Source organism: Thunnus maccoyii, chromosome 22 (assembly GCF_910596095.1).
Source record: "Thunnus maccoyii chromosome 22, fThuMac1.1, whole genome shotgun sequence".
Classification (NCBI taxonomy): domain Eukaryota; kingdom Metazoa; phylum Chordata; class Actinopteri; order Scombriformes; family Scombridae; genus Thunnus; species Thunnus maccoyii.
The window spans coordinates 24,894,783-24,918,310 of record NC_056554.1 but is presented as its reverse complement, the minus strand read 5'-3'; the positions used below and the strand labels follow the sequence as shown (position 1 = coordinate 24,918,310).

The following is a 23,528-nucleotide window of genomic DNA, read 5'->3' as shown; positions in this document are numbered from 1 at the left end:
TGTTGACATTGTCAGAAAAGTGATAATTCTACTTTATGTTCATTATTGAGGTCGTAGTGGGTGGTGGTGGTGCACTTTAGTGTATTTTATTCAAAAGTGTTTCTAATATTTTGTTTCACAGCATTAACATACATGAATACATGAAACATGAATACAATAACATAAATGATTGAAAGAAAGGCTGAGTATGTTTCAAGTTTGAAAATGTCAACACTAATCACACCCTAACCCTCAGATCTGCGTCAGACTGTTCAAATGGCTCAGAGCATTAAAACTTAAAGCTGCCTCACAGAAAGTTTTTGAAACAACTAAAAGACTCCAGAGGACCTGAGGGGCCATCCGGGTTCACACATGGTAGGCAGATCAGTCTGCTGGCAGACTGTGAAGTGCTTGAAAAACAAGTAAAAGAATCAATATGAAAGCTGGAGGCTTTAAAACAGTAATATTTTCTCTCCCTCTGAGTTTTGAATCAGTTGGAACTGATTTAACTTTTTTGTGTTGACAGACAGAAGAACATTACAATTGTCCAATATGCTGGGTATTAAAGTTTACATTAGTCTCTTCGTGTTACTCAGAAAGAGAAACTGTTGCACTTAAACAATGTTCGAATCAAAGCTCACGCCTTCATCAGGGGACAAACAAGAATAGCTGTTTGAAAACCACTTTTTATACATTTTCAAACATCACACAAGGCATTGTGTAGTATAATTACATGACTCAGTAATCAAGCCATCATCTGTGTCACATGTATTGTTACCTGTTTGCTCTACACATTATGGCGCCATCTTATGGTTAAATAAAAAACATCAATCCAGTGAAAAGAACAAACAAAAAAAAATCAAATTCCAGTATAATTTCCAACAACTTGTATCAAAGCTAAATAATAACAGTTAAACTGAGCCTATAAGGAAACACCTCAAGTCCAGCTCTTCATTCAGTGATAGTGTGTTTAATTTATGTTTCCAAAACGCTTCATGTTTTAAAAGCAACAGATCCAGAAGCCACCTCGCTTATTGCAGTTCACTTTCAGAGTGAGACATTGTGGTCTCTATTGTAGAAAATGTTTTTCTGCATGAGAAGTTAGATCCTGTCTCCTAATAGTGCTTTTGTGTTCTGAAATCTGAATTTTGAATTTTGTCCTGAGGGGGGACGCCTGAACTCTTTAGTGCACATTGTGTTCAGGAGAATTCAGGTTATCATGGACTGCAGGGCTGCCTCTCAAATCTGAAGCGACAAGAATGTCTTTAAGACTTTTGCCTCTCTTGTTTAACTTGTGCACTCTTGCAATAATGAATTTAAAATACTAACTAATGTAGTATTCAGCACACAAGAGTTGAGTGTGAAGAATGACATCAAATAAACAGGAATTGTAACTTTATTTCTATTTTTGTTTTAATTTTTCCTCCTAGTTTTCTATCTTCAGGTGAGTCTAAAGTAATGTTCAGTTGAAGGGTAATAAAGTAATTTGCACTGAACATTTTGAATTTGGGTCGAGCATACTTTAGTACCATTTCAAAGTTGTTTTTTTACAGAATCTGGTCGATATTCAATAAATAATGTGATCAATGCTGCTTCTCTCTCTGCTAGTATTTTCTGGGATTTTTCTGGGAATGAAGTAGGAAATAATTATGTTTAGAAGACAGTTCTAGATTTGACTTGTTTGCTGTGGTGGAAAGTTTACTCAAGTACTGTACTTAAGTACAGTTTTGAGGTACTTCTACTTTAGTATTTCCATGTGATGCTACTTTATACTTCCACTCCACTACATTTCAGAGGGAAATATTGTACTTTCTACTTCACTACATTTATTTGACAGCTTTAGTTACTTTTCAGATGAAGATTTGACACAATGGATAATATAACAAGCTTTTAAAATACAACGCATTGTTAAAGATGAAACCAGTGGTTTCCAACCTTTTTGGCTCTTGACGTCTTATAAAAAGCAGTGTGTAGTCGGGATCACATTTCACATGTTTATGAGTTGTTAACAACTCCACCAAATAGTGATTTTTCCCTCTAAACTTCTCACATGCTTTCATTTCAATAAATGTTCAAATTCAGCAAAAATCAAAGATTAGAGAAAAAGTCCAAAAACTGAAAACAGATTTGTGTATCAGAACTTTGTTTTTTCTTCTTTCCTCTCCCATTAATCATCTCACCACCCCTCAGATTTATCTGCTGACCCTTTGGAGGGGCCCGACCCCTAGGTTGGGAACCACTGGACTAAACTAGCTAACTGTATATAAAGTAGTTGAAACTAGCTCCACCTCCAGCAGCTACAACAGTAACATGCTGCTCTAACACTGATGCTTCACTATTAATAATCTAATGATGTCATATATAATAATATATCAGTCAGAGGGACCAAACCACTACTTTTACTGCAATACTTTAACTACATCAAGCTCATAATACTTATGTACTTTTACTGCAATACTATAACTACATCAAGCTCATAATACTTATGTACTTTTACTGCAATACTTGAACTACATCAAGCTCATAATACTTATGTACTTTTACTGCAATACTTGAACTACATCAAGCTCATAATACTTATGTACTTTTACTGCAATACTTTAACTACATCAAGCTCATAATACTTATGTACTTTTACTGCAATACTTGAACTACATCAAGCTCATAATACTTATGTACTTTTACTGCAATACTTTAACTACATCAAGCTCATAATACTTATGTACTTTTACTGCAATACTTGAACTACATCAAGCTCATAATACTTATGTACTTTTACTGTAGTAGAATTTTTCATGAGGGGTTTTTATTTGTAATGGAGTATTTTTACATTGCTGTATTGGTACTTTTACTTCAGTAAAGGATCTGAGTACTTCTACCACCACTTCTACCACCACTATTTGTTTGGATCTGTCAGTTTCAGCTGCAATTGAACTCAGCAGCTTTAAACATCTCACTGGACCAGTCAGGAGAGGGTTAACTTCCCTGTTCCTCTTCCTGCTTTTCAGAATGTCATGAAACCTGTTTCCACTTGCCCAACACATATTTCAAACCCCCAGCCTTGGCGTGTCAGCTGGTTTACGACACTGAAGAGAGGCTTCAGATCTTCAGGATTTCTTTGTTTGGACTACTGCGTTGATCATGTTTGTGTCCAGATTTCTCTGCAGATTTAGTTTCAGCTGCTCTCGACCTGCAAGACTCCGGATCTACACGGTGAGTTAAACTTATCAGAAAGAAACAGCAGGAACAGGAATCAGGCACTTCCTAAATGTATGAACTCACAGTCTGGGGAGGTGTGTGTGTAAAGATCAACAGAGAGCTGCTTTTATTACAGTTTGCATCCATGTTTATTGATTGAATTAAAATCAGGCAGAGTAGTACTCACATCCTACTTAAAAAAAAGTACATAAGTATTATGAGCTTGATGTAGATTAATACTGAAGGGTTAGAGCAGCATGTTACTGTTGTAGCTGCTGGAGGTGGAGCTAGTTTCAACTACTTTATATACAGTTAGCTAGTTTAGTCCAGTGGTTCCCAACCTAGGGGTCGGGCCCCTCCAAAGGGTCAGCAGATAAATCTGAGGGGTCATGAGATGATTAATGGGAGAGGAAAGAAGAAAAAACAAAGTTCTGATGAGTAGAAAGTACAGTATTTCCCCCTGAAAATTTAGTGGATTACTCCTGTATCCTACAACTAGCAGCAGCACTTTTACCACTAAAACTTTTACATCAGTTTTGCTGCTGGTACTAGTGCAGTACATTCTCTAAGCACTGAGTCACAACAACAGGACAGGACATGACAGAGACATGTTTGTCTGAGCTGTTATGATGTGCAGCTGCAACAAACATGTTTTTGTTTTTTTGTTTTTCTCTGCTTCTGTAACCCATTAAATACCAATTTACTTTGTAAACTCATTAATATGACAAAAAAACTTTATACAAAAAGTGATTTTAACCCAGTTTTAGTGTTTTGGTGAAAATGTATCTATAGAAAGACATTTTGGTGTCGTCTCGTTTCCGACAGACTGACTCTCCTCAGTCAGCTCTGTGTTTGAACACAATGTTCCTGCTCACCAGGGCCGTTTCTAGCTTTTTGGGGGGCCTTTGCAAAATCTTGTTTGGGGGCCCCCCTAACCTATTTCAAGCATTCATGAATGCACACCAAATCTGCATCATATTCCATATGCATATAAATGAGACCAAATACTATTTTTACACCTGAAAAACTTATACTTATAAATAATCAAGCAATAAAATGACTTTTTTAAAACTCAATGTTTTGAATAAATTATACATTTATGGACAAGAATAGATATAAAATAAGTATAAAATGACACTAGGGGATCAAGATAAAAGTGCAAAACCATTTCTCAAATCACATGACTTAAGTTTTATTTATGATGCTTAATGACACTTGCATAAAGATAAAGGTGCAAATGAACTGTGAACAAACAAATTACACACAGTTCACAAATCAACATTTTCTGTTTCATAACAGAAACTATCTGTCAGTTTAGTTCTGTGTTTACAACAGTTACTGAGGTCAATGACTTTTAAACAGCTGAAGAAATAATCATGTTAATAGAGTTGTTGTGTAGTGTTAATGCCTGTATTAAAGATATGTTAGTCCTTTTATAGCAGGTTTTAATCTTGTGCTTTGACTTTTGTTTTTTAGGATGTCCTTTAGTTTACATTTGAACGACAGATTGTGCCTTTAAAATATTTACAGAACAGTAATTCATCTAGTTACAGCAGTGAGTCTGATCTTACCACATTTTTCTGCCTCCTGCTTTAAATGTGTTCATGTCTCTCTGTCACCTGATGCCTGTGCTGCTTCTGTGTGTTTCTCTTTCCTCCTTAAACTTTTTCTTTAAATCTTACAGTATATAATCAGTGTGTGAGGGGATAGTCAGCGGTCATGTCTGTAATGTGAATTCCTGGATATTAAATGTATTAAGTGTACTGAAGTAGCGTCACATGACATGGTTAAGCTATTATTGAGTCAAAAAAAAAGGCTATAAATGCAGTTGCAAGAACAATACTCTCCAGTCATATCATAATCATGTCAATGTGACTCTTGTGTAAATAAAAGTCAGAGTTGTGAATATAATGATTTCTGTTTGTCTCTCAGTCCAGTCCGGTCTGGTCTGCCTGTGTTGTCTCCAGTTTCAGCAGCCAGTCTCCATCCAAAGGTAAAATCTCATCTTTCAAAATTCATGTCAGTGTTTTCAGTACAGATAAGGAGGTGGTTAGCTTAGCTTAGCATAAAGACTGGAATCAGGGGGGAAACAGCCAGCCTGGTTCTGTCTAAAGTTCAAAAATACACCTACCAGCTCCTCTAAAACTCACTAATTAACACAAGATATCTCACTTGTTTAATCTGTGTAGTTTAATGAATGAACTAACTGCTATGTAAATCTCTCTCTCTCTATCTCAGATGCCTCTGTTCGTTACAGCTTCGGTCGCCCCGTCCTGTCTCTGCGACTCCCTGCAGGTCGGGAGTGTCGCTTCATTCTGACACCGATGCTGACCACGGTGGGCGACCTGCTGCGTGACATCACAGCCAAAGACCCCGGGGTGCATGCCACCGCCCTGCTCAATGGAGGTACAAAACACACCAAACACACGTCCACTACATCCACATTCCTCAGTTTGTAACTCTTACTTTAACCTTAAAGCCAAGTTTTAACCCTTAAACAGGCCTTTGAGGAAGTGAGAAGAGGAAAAAAGAGTCTCCACTCTCTAAAAATGTCACTTTTTTCCTTTTCCTTTCTTCTCCTCAGATGGACAGAGAATCTCTTCATGCACCTGTATGGAAACTGTTTTAAATAAAGATTTCCAGCTCATGATCAATGACATCACATACAACGTTCGCTCACCTGGACCAGGTAAAACCTGTGTGTCTGTATCTGTGTTATGCTTGTGGTAGGAGAAGACCATTAGCAGTAGTAGCACGTAAAAACATTATTTATTGATATTAATAATATTATTGAAAGCACATTTTAGCCATTTTGGAGAGGTTTAGGGTAGGTTTGGCACATCAAATTGTTACTATAATAATAATAATAATAATAATAATAATAAGTTTATTTAGTATAGCACCTTTCACGGAAATGAAATTCACAAAGTGCTTCACAGGACCATAAATTGGCTTGTTAAACAACCTGAAATGTGATGCACTGGAGGACAAAAAGTGTGTGAACCAGAAAATGTCAAATTTGAAGCAATTTATAATTCATATTTCATTGGTTTGCTGTCACAAAAATATTCTAGACATTTTCATGGAGATAAATAAATACAGAAAATTATGTTTATACATTTAATGGTAGAGGTTAAACTCAGTTCTGTTAGTTAAATGTATGTAAAATGAGGACATACATGTGCTGTACATGCATTGATGCCTTCAGGTCTTCTCCCAGGATTACTGATATGTGTTCCAGGAAGTATTTTTACAGCTGTGTCTGTGTGTCTGTCAGGCTCGTCTCATGAACACGTGTTGGGTCTGGATGATATGAAGTACGTGGTCCACCTGCTTCACTCGGCTCTGACTCTTCCTCAGCAGCAGCACCTCAAACACACCGAGCTGATGATCAGACAGGACGAACTCAAACAGCAGCTGCAGCCACTGGAGACGGTACTAAACATGCAGTACTACTACAAAAACTGCTAATATTACTGCTGTTATACACACTGACTACTACACTCTAGATACTACTACTACTACTACACCTACCTCTGTGTGTGTGTGTGTGTGTGTGTGTGTGTGTGTGTGTGTGTGTGTGTGTGTGTACAGGTGAGAGTCCAGATGGCGAAGGAGGCGGAGTCTAGAGCATCATTACTGGGATGGGTGGGGCTCGCTTACCTGTCACTGCAGGGAGGATTCCTGGCTTACCTCACCTGGTGATGATGAACACATGCACACACACATTTACTACAGCTGGATCAGTCAGGTAGCTCTCCGTCACATGACATCATGACATGTTTTGGTGTGTGTGTGTGTGTGTGTGTGTGTGTGTGTGTGTAACAGGTATGTGTTTGCCTGGGACGTGATGGAGCCCGTCACCTACTTCATCACCTACAGCACCAGCATGCTCTTCTTCGCCTACTACGTCCTCACCAAACAGGTAAAAAACAAACATATTTTACACTTTTCTGTCTTCAGTTAGTATTCCTCACAAGTACTGACACACAAATGTGTCTTTCTGTACTGTGATGCTGTGTGTGTGTGTGTGTGTGTGTGTGTGTGTGTGTGTGTGTGTGTTTTCAGGATTTCATCTGCCCAGATGTGAGAGATCGTCAGTTCCTCAACTTCTTCCACCAGAAAGCATCTCATCACAAATTTGATGTTCAAAAATACAACCAGCTGAAAGACGAGCTGGCAGAGGTGATGAACACACACACACACACACACACACACACACACACACACACACACACACACACACGCACAAACTAGGGATGTGCAGAGAGCCCAGTATTTGTATCTGTATTTGTTGAGGCAGCAAAATTATTTGTATTTGTATTTGAATAAAAGTGGAAAGAGGCTTAAAAATCCTAGAAAATTAAAGTTACAATAAGTGTTCATGAAGTGTTCCCTTGGGAGCATTTCATTTGTGTCAGTAGTTCAGCTTTATCTCTGGGGAACACTCTCAACTGCGGGAGTGATGTCCAAATTAGGAAATGTGCGTCATGTAGCAGGTGGATGTGACTCCCCTCGTTGAGACCTGCTGATAGACGTCACAGCGGAGCAGAGGAGAGACACTGAGATAGTGATGTAACCGACCTGTGTGCTGGTATTTAACATGTTTTTGTTTTTTTTCCTGAAAACAAATAATTGTAAAAACCCCACTATTTGTGCTTTGCCAAATAACGTATTTGTATTTGGGTACATCCCTAACACACATACACGCATATATTATGTTCTTGAAGTATGTTTAAGGATGTAGAATCAAAGAAAAATGAAATAGGAAACATATTTTTGTTTATTAAGTATTGTACAAAAAAAGCAAGTTACCAAAGTGCTTTAAAGGGCAGAAGAAGAAAAGGGGCATGAATGTCTTTATAATAAAATTTAAGAGTAAGAAGTTTGATGCTTTTACATTGTGTTTCTGTACAGATTCAACTAAGGAGATAGAACGTGTTCATTAGTGAGCTTTAAAGATGTTGGTTATTGTTTGTTTGTTTGTTAGAGCCAGGCTAGCTGTTTCCCCCTGTTTCCAGTCTTTATGCTAAGCTAAGCTAACTGGCTGCTGGTTGTAGCTTAATATGAAGTGTACATGGACATGAGAGAGGAATCAATCTGAACATCAGACTCTAAAGAAGAAACTGAATAATCGTATTTCCCAAAATGTCAAACTCCCCTCTTAAACATAGCACATAATGTGACTTTTTACAACAACAACAAAAATACATACTGTTGCTTTTGACTTACTATTTTTGTGATGTAGCGATGCAGTGTTCAAGCCATGACATTACTGATTTAGTGCAAATTCTAACTGAGTTTCTAAAAAGAAAAAATTAAAAATGAATGTTTGTTTCCATCCAAACAGAATTTCAATAATAGGTCCCCAAATTTTATGCTGATTTTCCTGGAAATATTTGTAGTAATTTGCACATATTTAATGGTTAATTTTTAGGACGTTTTACAAAGAGAGTGGTGCAATTTGGTATAAATTATACGAAAAAACCGACAAAAGGATTAAGTTGGTTTAATTGGTCATTATAGACTATTTGAGGTTTCATACATAGATGTTTTGTAAAATGTTTTAATAAATTAGACTCTTGACAATTCTTTAACTGTGTTGTGTAATATTTAGTTTTCAGTGTGTAGTTTTGTTTGCTTAACCCAAGATCAGCATTTTAGGTGTATTCAATAATTTCCTTAAAGCAGCTGCTGTGTAACTGCTCATTCTTCCGACATTTCTTTGAAAGCGTTTTGTACTTTGGTATTATACAGGAAATGTGCTCGTTATAGAATTTTTAAGAAACTACCCAATATGCTAATATGTAAATTGAAAACTAAGTATTTTCTGTCATTTAAAGTAAAATTACCAAATAAACCAATTTAACACTTTTTAAAGTTGTTTCTTATTTTTTTTTTTTTTACCAAAATTGCACCACCTGCTCTGTCAAATATCCTAGAATTTAATTGTTAAATATCTGCGAATTACTCAGAAATTTTTCTGGGAAATTTGTAGAAAAAGAAAATGCAGATGAATGTTTGTTTTCATTCACTGCTGTTGTGTGAATATTAGCAGATAAACAGCAGGTGGCGCTAATTCTCCGGTCAGTGTCATTAAACCGTTGCAGAAGAAGAGGAAACGAGATGACATTATTTAAAGAGTGGCGGTCAAAACTCTAACGATGGAAAACATGATGGAAATATGACGTTTCTGTTTGTTTCATCTATTCATTTGAGGAAGGTTACAGTCTCCTCATCATCACTCCACACAGATCTGATGTTTTCAGCTCTACAGTGGAAATCTTTTATAAACAGGTGCATGTGTTTGTGTGTTCTCATGTCACAAGCAGCAAAGCTCATCAAACTTTCACAGATAATCTGAAACTCGCATCTGACGTAAATAAAATGCAGAAATCATAATAATGATTATAACTCTGTGTGTTTGTGTGTTCAGGTGGAGAGTAATCTCAGGACTTTGAGGAGTGCCATTCAGCTGCAGCAGCCGGTGGATCAGATGCCTCAAAGAGCCAACTGACATTTTACCTAATTGTCTTTTTTTATGTGACATAAAATATAATTTTTGTACGCAGTGTTTCTGAAAAATGTTGGTTTCTGTTTCATCAAAGACCCAGTGGAAAAAAAAAAATCTTTCTGCATCCCCCTGCATAATTTTTTCTGCTTTCTATGGATATCTGTCAAGTAAATGTCAAAATATTAAAGTATTCATACATCGAAACCCTTTCTTTTGTCCTCTTGAAAAAAACATTAAAAATATTTGACATAATGAATCTTGCACATGTACACATAACTTTATATTAAGTCTTTTTGTTACCTAATGAAAACATGGTAGCTGTAGAAACAGATTAGCAGCTTATGTAATATTCAAGCTATATGAACAAATATTATTTTATTAGCCATACAAACAGGAAAACATGCTTTATTGGCATTTTATTGAACACTAAGTAATATTTTTCAATTCAGTTTTATTCATATAGCGCCAAATCACAACAAAAGTAATTTCGGGGCACTTTTCACATAGAGCAGGTCTAGACTGTACTCTTTAATTCACAGAGACCAAACATCCCCCCCATGAGCAGCACTTGATGAGTAAGAAAAAACTCTCCTTTAACGTGAAGAAACCTCAAGCAGAACCCGACTCTAGGTGGACGCCATCTGCTTTGACCGATTTAAATACCAATACAACCAGCAAAAAAACCCAGGCGATTTAAAGGAGTCAAAACAGCAGTCAGGTGTCCATATGAACAGTGAAAGAGGTTTTCCTCGCTGTAATCATTCCTCCTGTTCATACTGGATATTAAAAGATCCTTCAAATGTGCTTTCAATGTAAGTGATGGAGGACAAAATTCACAGTGTGTCCACACAGTCATTTAGTGCAAAAATGCATTTAAAGTTTAACACTTTATTTTACATGTCCCCTAATTTTATACTGATTTCCTGGAAATTCTTTTAGTAATTTGCACGTATGTAACGGTTAATTTTAGGATATTTTACAGAAAGGGTGGTGCAATTTGGTACAAAATGTAAGAAAATTTTTTTTTAAGTTGGCTTAATAAAGTAAATTTTTGACAGTTCACATTAGCATAGACATAGACAAAGCATATTAGATTTTTTTAAATAATTATCTAAAAGTAGCTGCTTGCATAACTGTTAATTCTTATGATATTTCTTTCAAAGGGTGATGTAAATTTGATAGTATACAGGAACTGCGCCCACTATAGAGTTTTTATGAAATGATCTAATAAGTTGATATGTTAGTGACACATAAATCTACACACTGAAAACTTTCTGTCAGTGAAAGAAAAATTACCAACTAAACCAACTTAACACTTTTTAAAGTTGTTTCTTATACTTTGTACCAAATTGCACCACCCTGTCTGTGAAATGTCCTGAAAATGAACCATTAAATACCTGAAAATTACCAGGATATTAATATAAAATTAAAGTAATGTAAAATAAAGCATTTACCAAAGTTGATGTGAAGCTTCTATTCAGCTTCAGCAGTCTGAGTTAATCATATCAAGTGGATATCTGACACATTTACAGTCTTTTTAGCATCAAATTCCCTCTTTGTGTTTCCTCGGACAGTGTTTCCCTGTTGAGCTGCAGGTGGAAGTATAGTAACAAAAAGAGGAACTTTGGCACTAAAAAGACTGTAACGTTGAAAGATATCTACTTGATTTGACTCATTTGGACGCTGAAGCTTCATATTAGCTTCAGATAAACTTTTAAATACATTTTTGCACAGAGGGAGGACTGTGGATTTTGTCCCCCATCACTTCCATTGTAAGGTCATTATGAAGGGATCTTCTAATGGTCAGTATGAACAGGAGGAATGATTACAGCAAGAAAAACAGCTTTAATGTTCATTTGTGCTCCTGACTGTTGGTATAAGACACTTGAAAAATTGTGAACCTTTAATGTAGACAATCTTTTTTCACAATAAAAACACTTCAGCTCTTAACAATTAAAACTTTTATTCACAGTAATCAAAGTGTCCGTCATCACACAGCCGTAGTAAAGGTGAAATGTCAGGGAAATCCTACTTTAATCAATACACAACTTTGATTAGTTGAGTATGAATAAGTACAAATGTGCGTGTGTGTGTGTGTGTGTGTGGTCAGCTCATCAGGAGTTGAACCTGGTCACGGCAGGCCAACCTGTATGAAGTCTGATCCACTCAAAGTATTGAGCAACCTGTCAGAGAGGCAGAGAGATGAATTCATATCATCACAGTGTCACCATGTAATATTTAACTGCGCTACAAATTTGTTTGTAATAATATTTTACTGTCTGGATGAATAATTGTTTTGATTTAATTGAAATCTGACATTGAAGTGATCAAATATTAGCTAATCATTAGCAAAGAAGCCATGTGAATTTTCTGTGTATGTTTACTTTCTACAGTTCATGAATAAAATGTTCATATTTTAGATACAAAGTGTCAGTAAGATATAAATATACAAGATCAAAAATCTTGAACATCTATTAAACTCACAAGTGTACATACATTATACCTTATTAATCATATATAATCAACAGTACAATTACAGTAGCTGTGCATCATATATTTTAAAGTATATTGTATTACACTGTATGTGAAACCATTATAATGGCAGCATATATTTTACACTTGTATAAGTATTTGTGTCTGTGTATTTCCTGTATTCTGTATATACTGTGTGTATGTTTGTTTAACTTTTATAAATATGTATTTTACTCTGCACATGCATGTATATATGCATTTTCCCTGTTTATACATGTATACATGTACGGTATTTATTCAGTGTACATAGATATACTTGTATTGTCTCTTTGTATATTTGTATACATGTATATGTATATTTTCCCCATGCATATATTCCCTATGTATATACTGTGTTCTTTTTCTGTGTATATATATATATATACATGTATATTATCTGTTTATACATGTATACATGTATTTTTCCTGTGCATATGTGCGTACATATACATATGTATAAATGTATTTATTTAGTGTATATAGGTTTACTTATCTGTATATTTGTGTTTATTTCCAGTGCATATATACATTTATACATGTATTTTCCATGCTTACATATGTATACATGTATTTTCCTATGTATATATGATTTTTTTTTTCTGTGTATATTGTATATGTGTATATGTATTTTCCCTATTTATATATGTACACAGGTGTTTTTCTCTGTATTTTACCTGTGTATAAACTCCAGGGAATCCTGGCTGGCCACACCTCTCTCCCCAGCTGACGATGCCCCACAGGTAAGAAACACCGAGTTCATCCTCACACACCAGAGGACCTCCGCTGTCCCCCTGACAGGAGTCCACACTGCCAGCCAGATCACCTGCGCACACACACACACACACACACACACACAGATTTACACCTGTACAATGTTCATAAAGCTGTGTGTTTGAGTGTATATATAGATCATCAACCACTCACCTGCGCACATCATGCCCGGTTTGAAGCGATCTTTGTAGTACTTCTGACATTGATCCACGAGGGATACATTGGCCCAGAGCAACACCCGAGCTGCTTTTCCCTCTATGAACAAAGACATTGTTATTTAAGCATCAAATCAAGCTGAACAAAAATAAAATAAATAAATAAATAAAATAAATAACCCATGGTGCAACATATGAAGTTTTTTATGTAGCTTATAGTCCATAAAATTCATTTTGAATCCATGTTTTCTGGAACAAAATTTATTCTGTGCACAACTTTAGTGCTATTAAATGCATTTCATGCCACAAAATAAATATGATGAATTTATCATATATCATATACATTATATCTTATAATTGCCATATGATTACTGTAGTGATTTGTAACAATTATGACACATGGCAAGAATTTTGTTCTATGAAATGCAATTTTATGATATAAACATACAGATCGGGCTTATTATCAAAATTATTTTTCAAAAAAAATCTGAATATTGCATCTGAGTGGAAAATCTGATTATAAACATACCACTTGATGTATAAAAATAATTCATATTTATAATTATGTATACATATTTTTTTACATAGTTTTACTAGAAGTCTTGGGTATAATAACCTGCTCATTTGCGCTATTGTTATAGTTCTTCTTGTGGTTGACATGAAAGCTGGACATGTACATGTAAAATGTATACACCTCTGTTTCGTCCCCATCCAGAGATGCTGCAGGTGTGGTTTGGTTGAAAGAGTTGGGAGGACCAGGGAACACAGACAGCGCTGATGGCCGGATTGTCCAACACACATTCGTCCCTGAACGGAAGCTTCTTCAGCTCCACCAGAGCAATGTCGTTCTCATAGTTGCTGGCGTTGTACCTGCATGACATCATTCAAAGGTAGCTTTTGCTTACTCTATTGACATCATTTTAATATTAATGTTCACATAAAGTATGTGTAATGATTGATTTTAGATAAATTGATAGATACCTTGGGTGGATGTGAATCTGTGCAACAGGAACAATGTCAGTCGTGTTTTGAGCTTTAGACTTCTTCCAGAGAGAAAACTTCACCATGAATGCGGAAGGGTTGGGCCTAGTAAAGAGACATGGATGAGGCACTATTATCATCACAGTAACGCTTCACTTTAAGTCCCACTATTTCGCATTCATTAGCAGTATACAAACTGTTAATAAATGGTTTATAACACACTATAATGCAGTTTTAATAATATAAAATATGTCTTCATGGGAGAAGTTATAATTGCTGACAAACACTTAAAATGTACTTGTATGTACATTATAGTTTGTTATAAACCATTTATTAAATGTTTATATACTGTTAATACATGTTTAACTACTAAAAATACACTGCTTACAACTGCCATTGCTACTACTTTTATCCCCACAAGTACTATTATGATTGTGAATGCCATTACAACTACTTTATTTTCTAAGACCCAACTACTGCAATTACAATATTGGCCCAAATATAAGACAATGTTTTTTTTCCTAGAAATTGTATTATATTAGAGGACCAGACAATTATGTATCTGTTGCATTATGGGTTGTTTGTAGCCTAAATGTTGAGTGGAGTTACATTAGCCCAATTTAACCTTCAGGAGTTTGTGATGACTCATTAACGTGCTGCTACGGTGGAAATAAATTCCTGACGAGTAGAAATGAGTGGGAAGCATCTCCCGAGGGCTTAACTGCAGAATCATCAACAAAGAATTACCAGCGTCACACAATGTCATGATGAGGAGCTTGAAAAGACAGTCTGAAAAATGCTTACAGTGAGAGAAAATTATTTCCACGAGCCTAACAGGAGAAAATGTGAAAATGCGACCGATGGACCTGTTACACAAATGTGGGACTTACATTCTGCTTTCATGGAAGGAGCATTATTTCATGTTTGAAGGCTTCAAGAATGAGGACTCTTCATTTAGTATCTCTGGGAAACAGAGAAAGTCTCAACAAGACTGGTTAGAAAGAAAAGAGGGGATCGTCTTATATTCAGGCCAATAAGGTACAACCACTAATACTTCATACTAATACTACTGCATCATCATTTACCTCCTCTAACTTTACCTCTACCTCAAAGTCTTGCCCTACCTGACACAGTGAGCAGCAGTGAGGACCCAGCATCCTCCAATATAAGCTCCTCCACAGTCAATCTTTTTGTTTTCCTCCAGAGCAATCTGCCACTGGATCTGAGTCTGTGGAAAGAAACAAGAACACTTTATATTTGAAACTACAAGAAAAATACAGTATGTGCCATTTATTACGGGATATTAATAAATGAACAGCATGTACGTACATGACATTGTGAGTACACCAGCATAGGAATATTATATCAGCCAGTGGTTCCCAAACCTTCACAAGTTTGGGAACCACTGATATACACAGTGATGATAATAATGATAGTAGCTTTAAAAGATGTACTGGTAACTGTAATGAGACGAACAGGTGTGTTTCTAACTGACCGGTTTGGCTGGGACTCCTCCCACCACTCTCTTGAATCGGCCAGAGCTGCGTCGCTCCTCCACTACTTCATCGTCCACGGTGGCCGCGTTGGGAATCCCACAGTACAACTTTGACTCCAGTTGCGCTCTGCTAGCCTTTATTTCTACACACAGACACATAGTTGAAACTCATATCCAGCTGTGATCAGATTTGGTCTGGTGATTGGTTGATTCCACATCAAACAGGGAAAAGCATTTCTTTATGGGGGTGTCTTTGTGCAGGAAAGAGAGAAACAAGCTGTTTGCATTAAAGAACCAGTGTGTAAGATTTAGAGGGGTCTATTGGCAGAAATGGAATATAATATTCATGAGTATGTTTTAAGAAGTGTATAATCACCTGAAAATAAGAATCATGGTGTTTTCATTGCCTTAGAATGAGCCCTTTATATCTACATAGGGAGAGGGTCCACTACCATGGAGCTTGCAGTGTTGCACCACCATGTTTCTACGGTAGCCCAGAACTGACAAACCAAACACTGGCTCTAGAGAGGACCTTTGTAAGTTTCGTGGCCACTGTAGGTTCTCCTACAGGCTTGGAAGGGCGAGGTTGAGGGGAGGAGTATTCAGTTGGTTGCAATCTGCAACCTCAATGCTAGATGCCACTAAATCCTACACACTGGTCCTTTAAGAATACTCTTCATCAGAACTAAGAGGCGCACATGAGACCATGAAAAACAGACCCCAAAGAAAAGTACCTTTGGCCATACAGTGTACTACGACCTCTGATATTACTAGGTGACATCCCTAAGTGTCACCAACTGCTACTCACATAGTATACTTATTGTCCATCATGAGGGTACGTACCTTCTTTGGGAGAGATATAATCTGAAATAAAGAAAAAAAACAAACATCATCAACACCACCAACAACAGCATTATAATCACTGCTGTGTACAACTCAGTTACAGGAGTACCTGGTTCTGAGGGATTGAGTCGTCGGGCAGACACCCTTGATTCTGTGGGAGATTCTGTGGAAATATATTAAAAATTAATAACAAAAAAACCAACAAAGAAACCCAAATACTCAAGGATGCAGAAAAGACAGAATTGCCCGAAAAACTCCCCCAACATTATGTTACCACTTTTAAAATGTAACTTTTAATGTCATTTTTGAAATGATTTTGCTTTCGTCTGTCTGTTGGGTCGACTGGGCTGACAACAGGTGAAGCCTGATAGAACTATCAAGACTGTTCGTCATATTTTTAAACCTTTTTTGAAGGTGAACAAACAAACCAGAAATCCTTCAAAAGTTTCAGTGATTTCTAGAATTGATTGTGAAGAAATGAGGTTTGGGTAACTGTTTTAAAAATGTCTGTGTGACAGTATGTATGTATCTCTTGCCTGTAGAAGGGATGTGTTTCTTTGATTCATCGTCGCCATCCAGACAGTCCATCTGTCCGTCACCAACTGCATCTTTATGCACACACACCCCTGTTTTGCAGCGGAAACCACCATCCCTGCAATCTGACACACATAATAATTCTCATTGTGAAAGATGGGATGTTATTAAATCCATTTATGTCCATGTGTTTTGTTTACTTTTGCAGCACATCTCATCACTGCGGTCGCCACAGTGGTCAACTCCGTCACACGTCTGGTTCTGAAACACACGCTTGCCATTAGCACACATGAAGTTACGCGCTTCTGAAACACACAGACAAAAAAAAAAATGATACCCTGATTATAGTGGAGAGGTTTGTGTCCCTCATTGGTCCTTAAAGCAAAATAATCAGGAGCCCAAGGAAAGCAGGTATCAGATGAGAGGCCAGACATGTGATAGGTCCATGAAAACTCCCTACGGTCAAGTCTAAACGATCACAGACACTCAGGTAGCCAGAGGAGTCTGGATGATCACAGATAAACTCTCCTGTTTGGCATATTCACGGACAAGATATCAAGGATGCCTGGACAATGTCCGGTTTGGTAAGGCTAATCTAAAATCTCCTTTACACAGAATGCTGGCGTCCTTTTGGCTTAATTTGGACCATGAACTTCCACATCCCAGCTTTTAGCTGATGTGATGGGGTCAGGGTAAAGATAAATACCCCAAAGTTTAAGACCATGTTTGACGCCAGACAAAAAGAGGTAAAATGAGTAGATCCCCTGAGTGGAAGACTTAAGGTATCTTGGGTTGTTATTCACAAGTGACTGATGTAACAAGAATTTTACTTACACAGTCATCAATACCCAAATAGTGGGTAGTTAATATGGATTTATTTTGTGCATGCAGTAAACACAATCTACTGAAGGCACAGATAGAAAAGACTAGAGTAGAATCAGTGTTTACTGACCTTTTGATGCTTGTGATTCATCATAACACGTTACAGTAGCGACCTTCATTGTGTCACATTGTATCTTGCTGCTGATCACACATTCAGCCAGAGAATTCTCAAAACCTTGGCAGCGGATGGTAACACAACTGTATGGGACCTCCTTAGATTGGTAATTGACCACAAAGTCGATGTATGGCATGGAACCCACAGACATTGCACCACTGTACACACATGCATGCACACAAGGCTCATTGTTAGTATACTGTACATCTTTAGCAAAATGTAGTATGACAGCTTTGGAGTTGTTAGAAAGTATATTTTTTCATTTTGGATGGAGCTACTGTTGGCTACCAGTTATTGTAAATGTATATTTATCCTATAAGTTTATGGTCTACTTTTTGTGACTTTATAAATGCTAGTACACTATTCATTTGCATTATGTAAATATATCTCCTCTCACAGTTTGTTCCCGTGCTCCTTGCAGGCCACATTAGCAGCTGCCATGTCCCACTGTGTTTCAAACACCAGTAAATCCTCCCCACCTTTAGTGTCAGGAACAAAGAGCCAGACCACTCCTACGTCTGACTCTATTGAACTGCGGAACCCTTGAGCCTCTGTGGTAAGAGAGACATAAAGGTTATATTGGCAATAAGTAGGAATATGACAGTGATACCAAAAATATCACAAGGAACTGAATGTATGAGTGCAAACCGCAATTTTCCCCAAAGTGGGACATGGTAGGTTTCTTGGTCCGACATGAGACAGCCATCACCTGGAAAACATATTAACACTGAAAAAAGAAAATTTGGCACTTAAATGATACAAGTTTCATTTACAAAACCAATTACATTTACAAATGATCTATGTGTTTCCCTATTGTAATCTGCCAGGAATGAACACCTGTAATAAGGATCGATACCACATCAAATCCTGGTTCTGATTCTTGAAAAGAGATATACTGATGGGAACTCAGTAGGTCCGAAAATCATCACTGTAGATACATTTTCAGAAACTGATAAGCAGATTAGAGAACTATGTATCTGTTACAAATGACTAACCCCAATTCCAGACCAGCTGTTGATACCAAACCCTACACACGAGTTACCTGGCAGTAGGAGCGGTAGTTCCTACTGTTCCTTCCACAAACTGGATGGACATTCTCAGTGGGGCACAGATAGGGCGGTTTGCAGGAGCATTGTCCATTAATGCAACGTTCCCATGGAGGACAAAACACCAGGTCACATGATGCACGAGTTAACCTGATAAATGTATATATATGTATGTATATATAAATATATGTATATAAATACAGATCATATGGATGAGAAACCTTAATTTGACTTTATTTACACACATATTATTAATGAATTACAGATGATGTGAAATGGAAATTCAGTGAGAGACAAACAGCTCTCAGGGATGAAGAATACTTTAACAAAGACAATAAAGACTTCTTCAATGTTCTAGTAAACAAACGCGTTTACTTTTTGTCTGATTCTGCTGCACTGACCACTCCGTAGCAGTGTTTGTCAGACAAGGCAGCCTTTAGGTTCTTTACTGACTGACCAATGGCAACAATAAGTAATAAAGAATGTAAGAATACAAAAGGATAAGTGGAAATATGTCATAGAAACTAAAAGAGAGAAAATAGCAGAAGGAAAAAGCCCAGCCAATGAGAGTAAGGAGCACCTACTTCTTTTCAAGACACTCATCTGGACCCAGAAATTCATCTATCTCAGGCGCTGTAGGGGTTGTAGGGTATGGGCTGATGACCGTGGAGGTGCGTTGTTGGATTGGGTCCTGTTAAAGTGTTACAAAGTGTTACATACTGTAAAAGTATTTGTTTTGCAGATGATATATAACTTTTTATTACTGTAAAAGTAATTGTTATGCAGGTGATAAAAGTACTTGGAATTGTTACTTGTTAAATTCTGCAACTTTTAAAAATACATTTCTTCATGATAGAAAAATAGTGTGGAACTATTAACAACCTCATTTAATATTCAATTCAGAGCACAATGTTCAATCACAACATTCAATGTGTTTTATTGATTGCATCATGTATGTTTGAATGAGTTACCCTTTTTATTGAAATCTTACGTAGCTTCAAATTAATTTATAGTAATTAACAATTAACTCATTAATAATAACAGAGACCACATTATTCCAGTTCTGGCCTCTCTTCATTGGCTTCCGGTGGAGTTTAAAATTGATTTTAAAATCTTATTGTTTGTTTTTAAGGCAATGGGTCAATGGGTCGCCCCCCTTCTTACATATCTGACCTTTCTAAACCTCTCATCTAGGTCTCTGTTGTCGTCTGACCTAGAACTGTTGGTGGTTCCATGGTCTACACTGAACCATATACAGACTATATACAGATCACCATGCTCCACTATAATATAGTATATTATATTCTGGAACACTACATGTATACTCAACCAAGGCCGTAGTGTTGGTTCTAACTTTGGTGGGGACACATTTTGTCAGACGGCCAAAGTAAACTGTTGCGTATGTGTGCTTGCTGTCTGTCTGTCTTTTCTCTCTCATGCACACACATACACACATAAAGAACCTGACTATGCAAAAGGTTCACTATATATTCCACTATCTGTATTTGCTGATATAACCTGCCTAAAACAGGATATTTTTACTGTGATTTTAAACAGACATTTACATCTAATTTTCTTGAAAAACTGAGACTAAAATTTGTATTTATAATTGACATGACAGATTTTCAAGATAAAGTTTACAAGACAATAAATACATAAAAATCTGTAGGTAATGTGCTGCAGGACCTGAGATTCAGCAGCTCTGTGTTTCTTACACTTTGTTGATTTTGGCTACAAACCAAGTTTCCTGCACTCACAGTAATAAAGTTGTTTGATAAAATGAGGTCAAGTCTGAGCAACACTTTTAAAACAACGGCTGAAATTTAAATATATCAACTGACTGATGTTAGTTTTGTCCTGTGAAGAACTTTTTAATTCCATGATGTTTGAAATGTTTAAACTACAAATACTAACAGCATCAGATTAACCACCATTCCTCATTGACTCCACTACTGCTGTGCAGCTACGACAACATGTGTACAGCTTGAGGTTGAGGGTTGCCAGATCATCAAGTCAAGTTTTCCCCATATTCATCTCTTTCACTCTATATCATAGCACTATTTTTCACTGAAAATACAAAATCTGTCAACTCTGCATAGATCTTTCCAGTAACGTTATGTGGAGTTAAAATGACAAGATCATTTGAGATTGGTAAAAATATTGGGAGGGAGTAGACTATTTCAGCAAAATCTTGACATGTCCCTACCTTCCATACCCAAATCTACGCTCATGCACCCATCTGTAACCATACAACACAATATCATTCTACAAACCATCTTTTTCCTGCACTAAGCAACATCACACACACACACACACATACAATATATTCTGAAAACTTACTGATCTGGATTGGAAATCCTACATAATACAAGTGATAAAAACAGTTAAAAGTTTCAAAAATACAGAAGAAGAAAGTGATGGAATGTTTTTGAACACTCTAAATAACAAGGTAAAGGAGAACGCAAGTCAACTCACCGTTTCAGAACGAGAGACGAAAAGAAACACCAAGAGAAGAGAAACTCTGGTGGATCTCATCTTGACAAACACAAACACAAACTGGCTTTTCACAAAAAACGTTTTCTTCTTTTTCTCCCTTCGGCCAAAAAATATTGTTAATCTCTACTAATGGCAGAAAGAACAAACTAATGATAAAATTTATTTTTGCAGTGCAGAAGCAGAGCTGCAGATACAAACAGAGCCAGTCATTCTCTCTGTAAGTGAGCAGTTTGACTGACAAACTGATTATCTCTTCTCTTCACTGATGACATGATCAATCAATCATTAGCTTGTCTTGTCAATGTGGACACACACGTGTATACATAGCCTGTGTCCTGATTCATCCAGCTGACTGATCATGTACTGTAAATGTCACACAACAGTCACTAAAGAGCTGGGGTTGTTTAAGTGCATATGGGAAAACACAAATATGTGGGCGGCTCAGTGGTCAGTGCCAAAGGTTGCGGTTTAAATCCGACCTGTCTGGCTGCATTTTGTTTCCTTCAACAGATGAGAAAAATGCAAGTCAGATGAATTGGAGACTCATTTTCCTGCAGGTGTTAATAATAAACATTAATGTCCTTCTTTTTTTTTTTTTTTTTTACATGTTACAGGTGTAAATGGTAAAATGAATTCCACTTTGCTGCTTCATTTTCAGGGTCCTGATATAACACATTCTGGCATACAACTTTATATCGCTGAAAAAGTACTTGTTTTGCAAATGATATATAACTTTTTAATACTGTAAAAGTAATTGTTATGCAGGTGATAAAAGTACTTGGAATTGTTACTTGTTAAATTCTGCAACTTTTAAAAATACATTTCTTCATGATAGAAAAATAGTGTGGAACTATTAACAACCTCATTTAATATTCAATTCAGAGCACAATGTTCAATCACAACATTCAATGTGTTTTATTGATTGCATCATGTATGTTTGAATGAGTTACCCTTTTTATTGAAATCTTACGTAGCTTCAAATTAATTTATAGTAATTAACAATTAACTCATTAATAATTGAAGTGGGCACAGTAGAGCCTTCATACATGCACCAAAACCAAATGACGAGGGACTCTCTTAAATATATCAGAGATCAGATCAATAACTTTATCCAGCTGAATGAAGCAAAGTCTGAGATACAGTACCAGTCAAAAGTTTGGACACACCTTCCCAATGACTTGAATGAATTGCTCACTGTCACCTTATCATGGTTCACAGGGACACCTGATTAAAATGGAGCCCTTGTTAATTTTAGGTTAGGTTTTACATTTACTTATTATTGGTCACATAAACATTAAACGTACCAATGGCAATGAAATGTTTCCCCACTGTGACCTCCCGACGTATACAAGAAGAAAAACAGATGGTCTATTAATGTATAACTTATATTACTTAAAAAAAGAAATTATACAAAAACAATAGAAATTCAACCAACACAAATGTAACAACATAAACTAAAAATATATGTTAAAAAACAACAACAAATATTGCGCAAACAATGCAAGAGTGCCATACATTCAGGAGTCAGTTATTGAGGTTTACTACATAGTAATAACACCTTTGCTGTTCCTACTAGTCAAAATGTGTCAAAATGCTGGAAAAAAGGCTTCTGCATGTTGGGACAAGCTGCAACCCTCTGCGACCCTGAACAGGATAAATAGATGGATGGAAGCAAAACAAGTTAATGTTCAACGTTGTATCAATAAAAGAGCATTTCAAAATACTTAACTGAGAATATCACAAAGCTGCAATTATTATGTATCAACATCTTTGCTTTCCTGGCCATTTAATTTCCAATATAATTAATCTGCACGTGTCTATAGGAGGAAGTCTGACTTAGACCCCTGACCTCCCAGCTGCAAAGTTACATTTGAACCTAACACATATTTGTGTTTCAGTTGTGAAGTTCATTCTTGTTGTTTCAGGTTACTGGTATCTGGGTTTTTCCTCACCCACACACACACGATCAATAAGATGAATCAATGTGTGTTTGTGTGTCATAACTGGC

At 36.5% G+C, this 23,528-nt stretch overlaps 2 protein-coding genes across 3 annotated transcripts; one reads left to right on the top strand and one right to left on the bottom strand.

Moving 5' to 3' along the window:
• The first annotated feature begins 1 nt into the window (after position 1).
• Positions 2–9,880, top strand: LOC121889686 (calcium uniporter protein, mitochondrial-like). 2 transcript variants are annotated; one of them, XM_042401850.1, is made up of 9 exons: positions 2–354; positions 5,110–5,170; positions 5,416–5,583; positions 5,762–5,866; positions 6,455–6,612; positions 6,772–6,878; positions 7,006–7,102; positions 7,246–7,362; positions 9,614–9,879. In XM_042401850.1, the coding sequence occupies exons 1-9, from the start codon at positions 352–354 to the stop codon at positions 9,692–9,694; spliced, it is 897 nt and encodes a 298-aa protein (XP_042257784.1). In that variant the 5' UTR covers positions 2–351; the 3' UTR covers positions 9,695–9,879. The 2 variants fall into 2 exon arrangements, with proteins under 2 accessions (XP_042257784.1, XP_042257783.1); XM_042401849.1 differs by lacking the exon at positions 2–354 and adding an exon at positions 2,902–3,192 and having other exon boundaries at positions 9,614–9,880.
• Positions 9,881–11,673: 1,793 nt separating this feature from the next.
• On the bottom strand, positions 11,674–21,559 carry cfi (complement factor I). The gene is made up of 16 exons (XM_042400745.1): positions 21,500–21,559; positions 19,609–19,715; positions 19,021–19,174; positions 18,627–18,687; positions 18,376–18,529; positions 17,934–18,136; positions 17,182–17,286; positions 16,929–17,106; positions 16,448–16,473; positions 15,605–15,747; positions 15,234–15,337; positions 14,110–14,214; positions 13,823–13,998; positions 13,127–13,228; positions 12,877–13,025; positions 11,674–11,874 (listed from the first exon to the last, which is right to left on the bottom strand). Exons 1-16 carry the CDS (start codon positions 21,557–21,559, stop codon positions 11,806–11,808), a joined length of 1,896 nt encoding a protein of 631 aa, XP_042256679.1. The 3' UTR covers positions 11,674–11,805.
• Positions 21,560–23,528: the final 1,969 nt, after the last annotated feature.

Bases quoted from the DNA above. Each gene is read 5' to 3' on its own strand.
- LOC121889686 (XM_042401849.1), top strand. From the start codon at position 3,121: ATGTTTGTGTCCAGATTTCTCTGCAGATTTAGTTTCAGCTGCTCTCGA. The intron at 5,867-6,454 runs GTAAAACCTGTG...TGTGTCTGTCAG, and splicing joins CGTTCGCTCACCTGGACCAG to GCTCGTCTCATGAACACGTG. The intron at 7,363-9,613 runs GTGATGAACACA...TTGTGTGTTCAG, and splicing joins TGAAAGACGAGCTGGCAGAG to GTGGAGAGTAATCTCAGGAC.
- cfi (XM_042400745.1), bottom strand. From the start codon at position 21,559: ATGAGATCCACCAGAGTTTCTCTTCTCTTGGTGTTTCTTTTCGTCTCT. The intron at 16,474-16,928 runs TCATTTCTTCAC...TTTTTTCTTTAT, and splicing joins TTAAAACAGTTACCCAAACC to TTCAGATTATATCTCTCCCA. The intron at 11,875-12,876 runs GTAAAATACAGA...CCTCTCTGACAG, and splicing joins TCCCTGGAGTTTATACACAG to GTTGCTCAATACTTTGAGTG.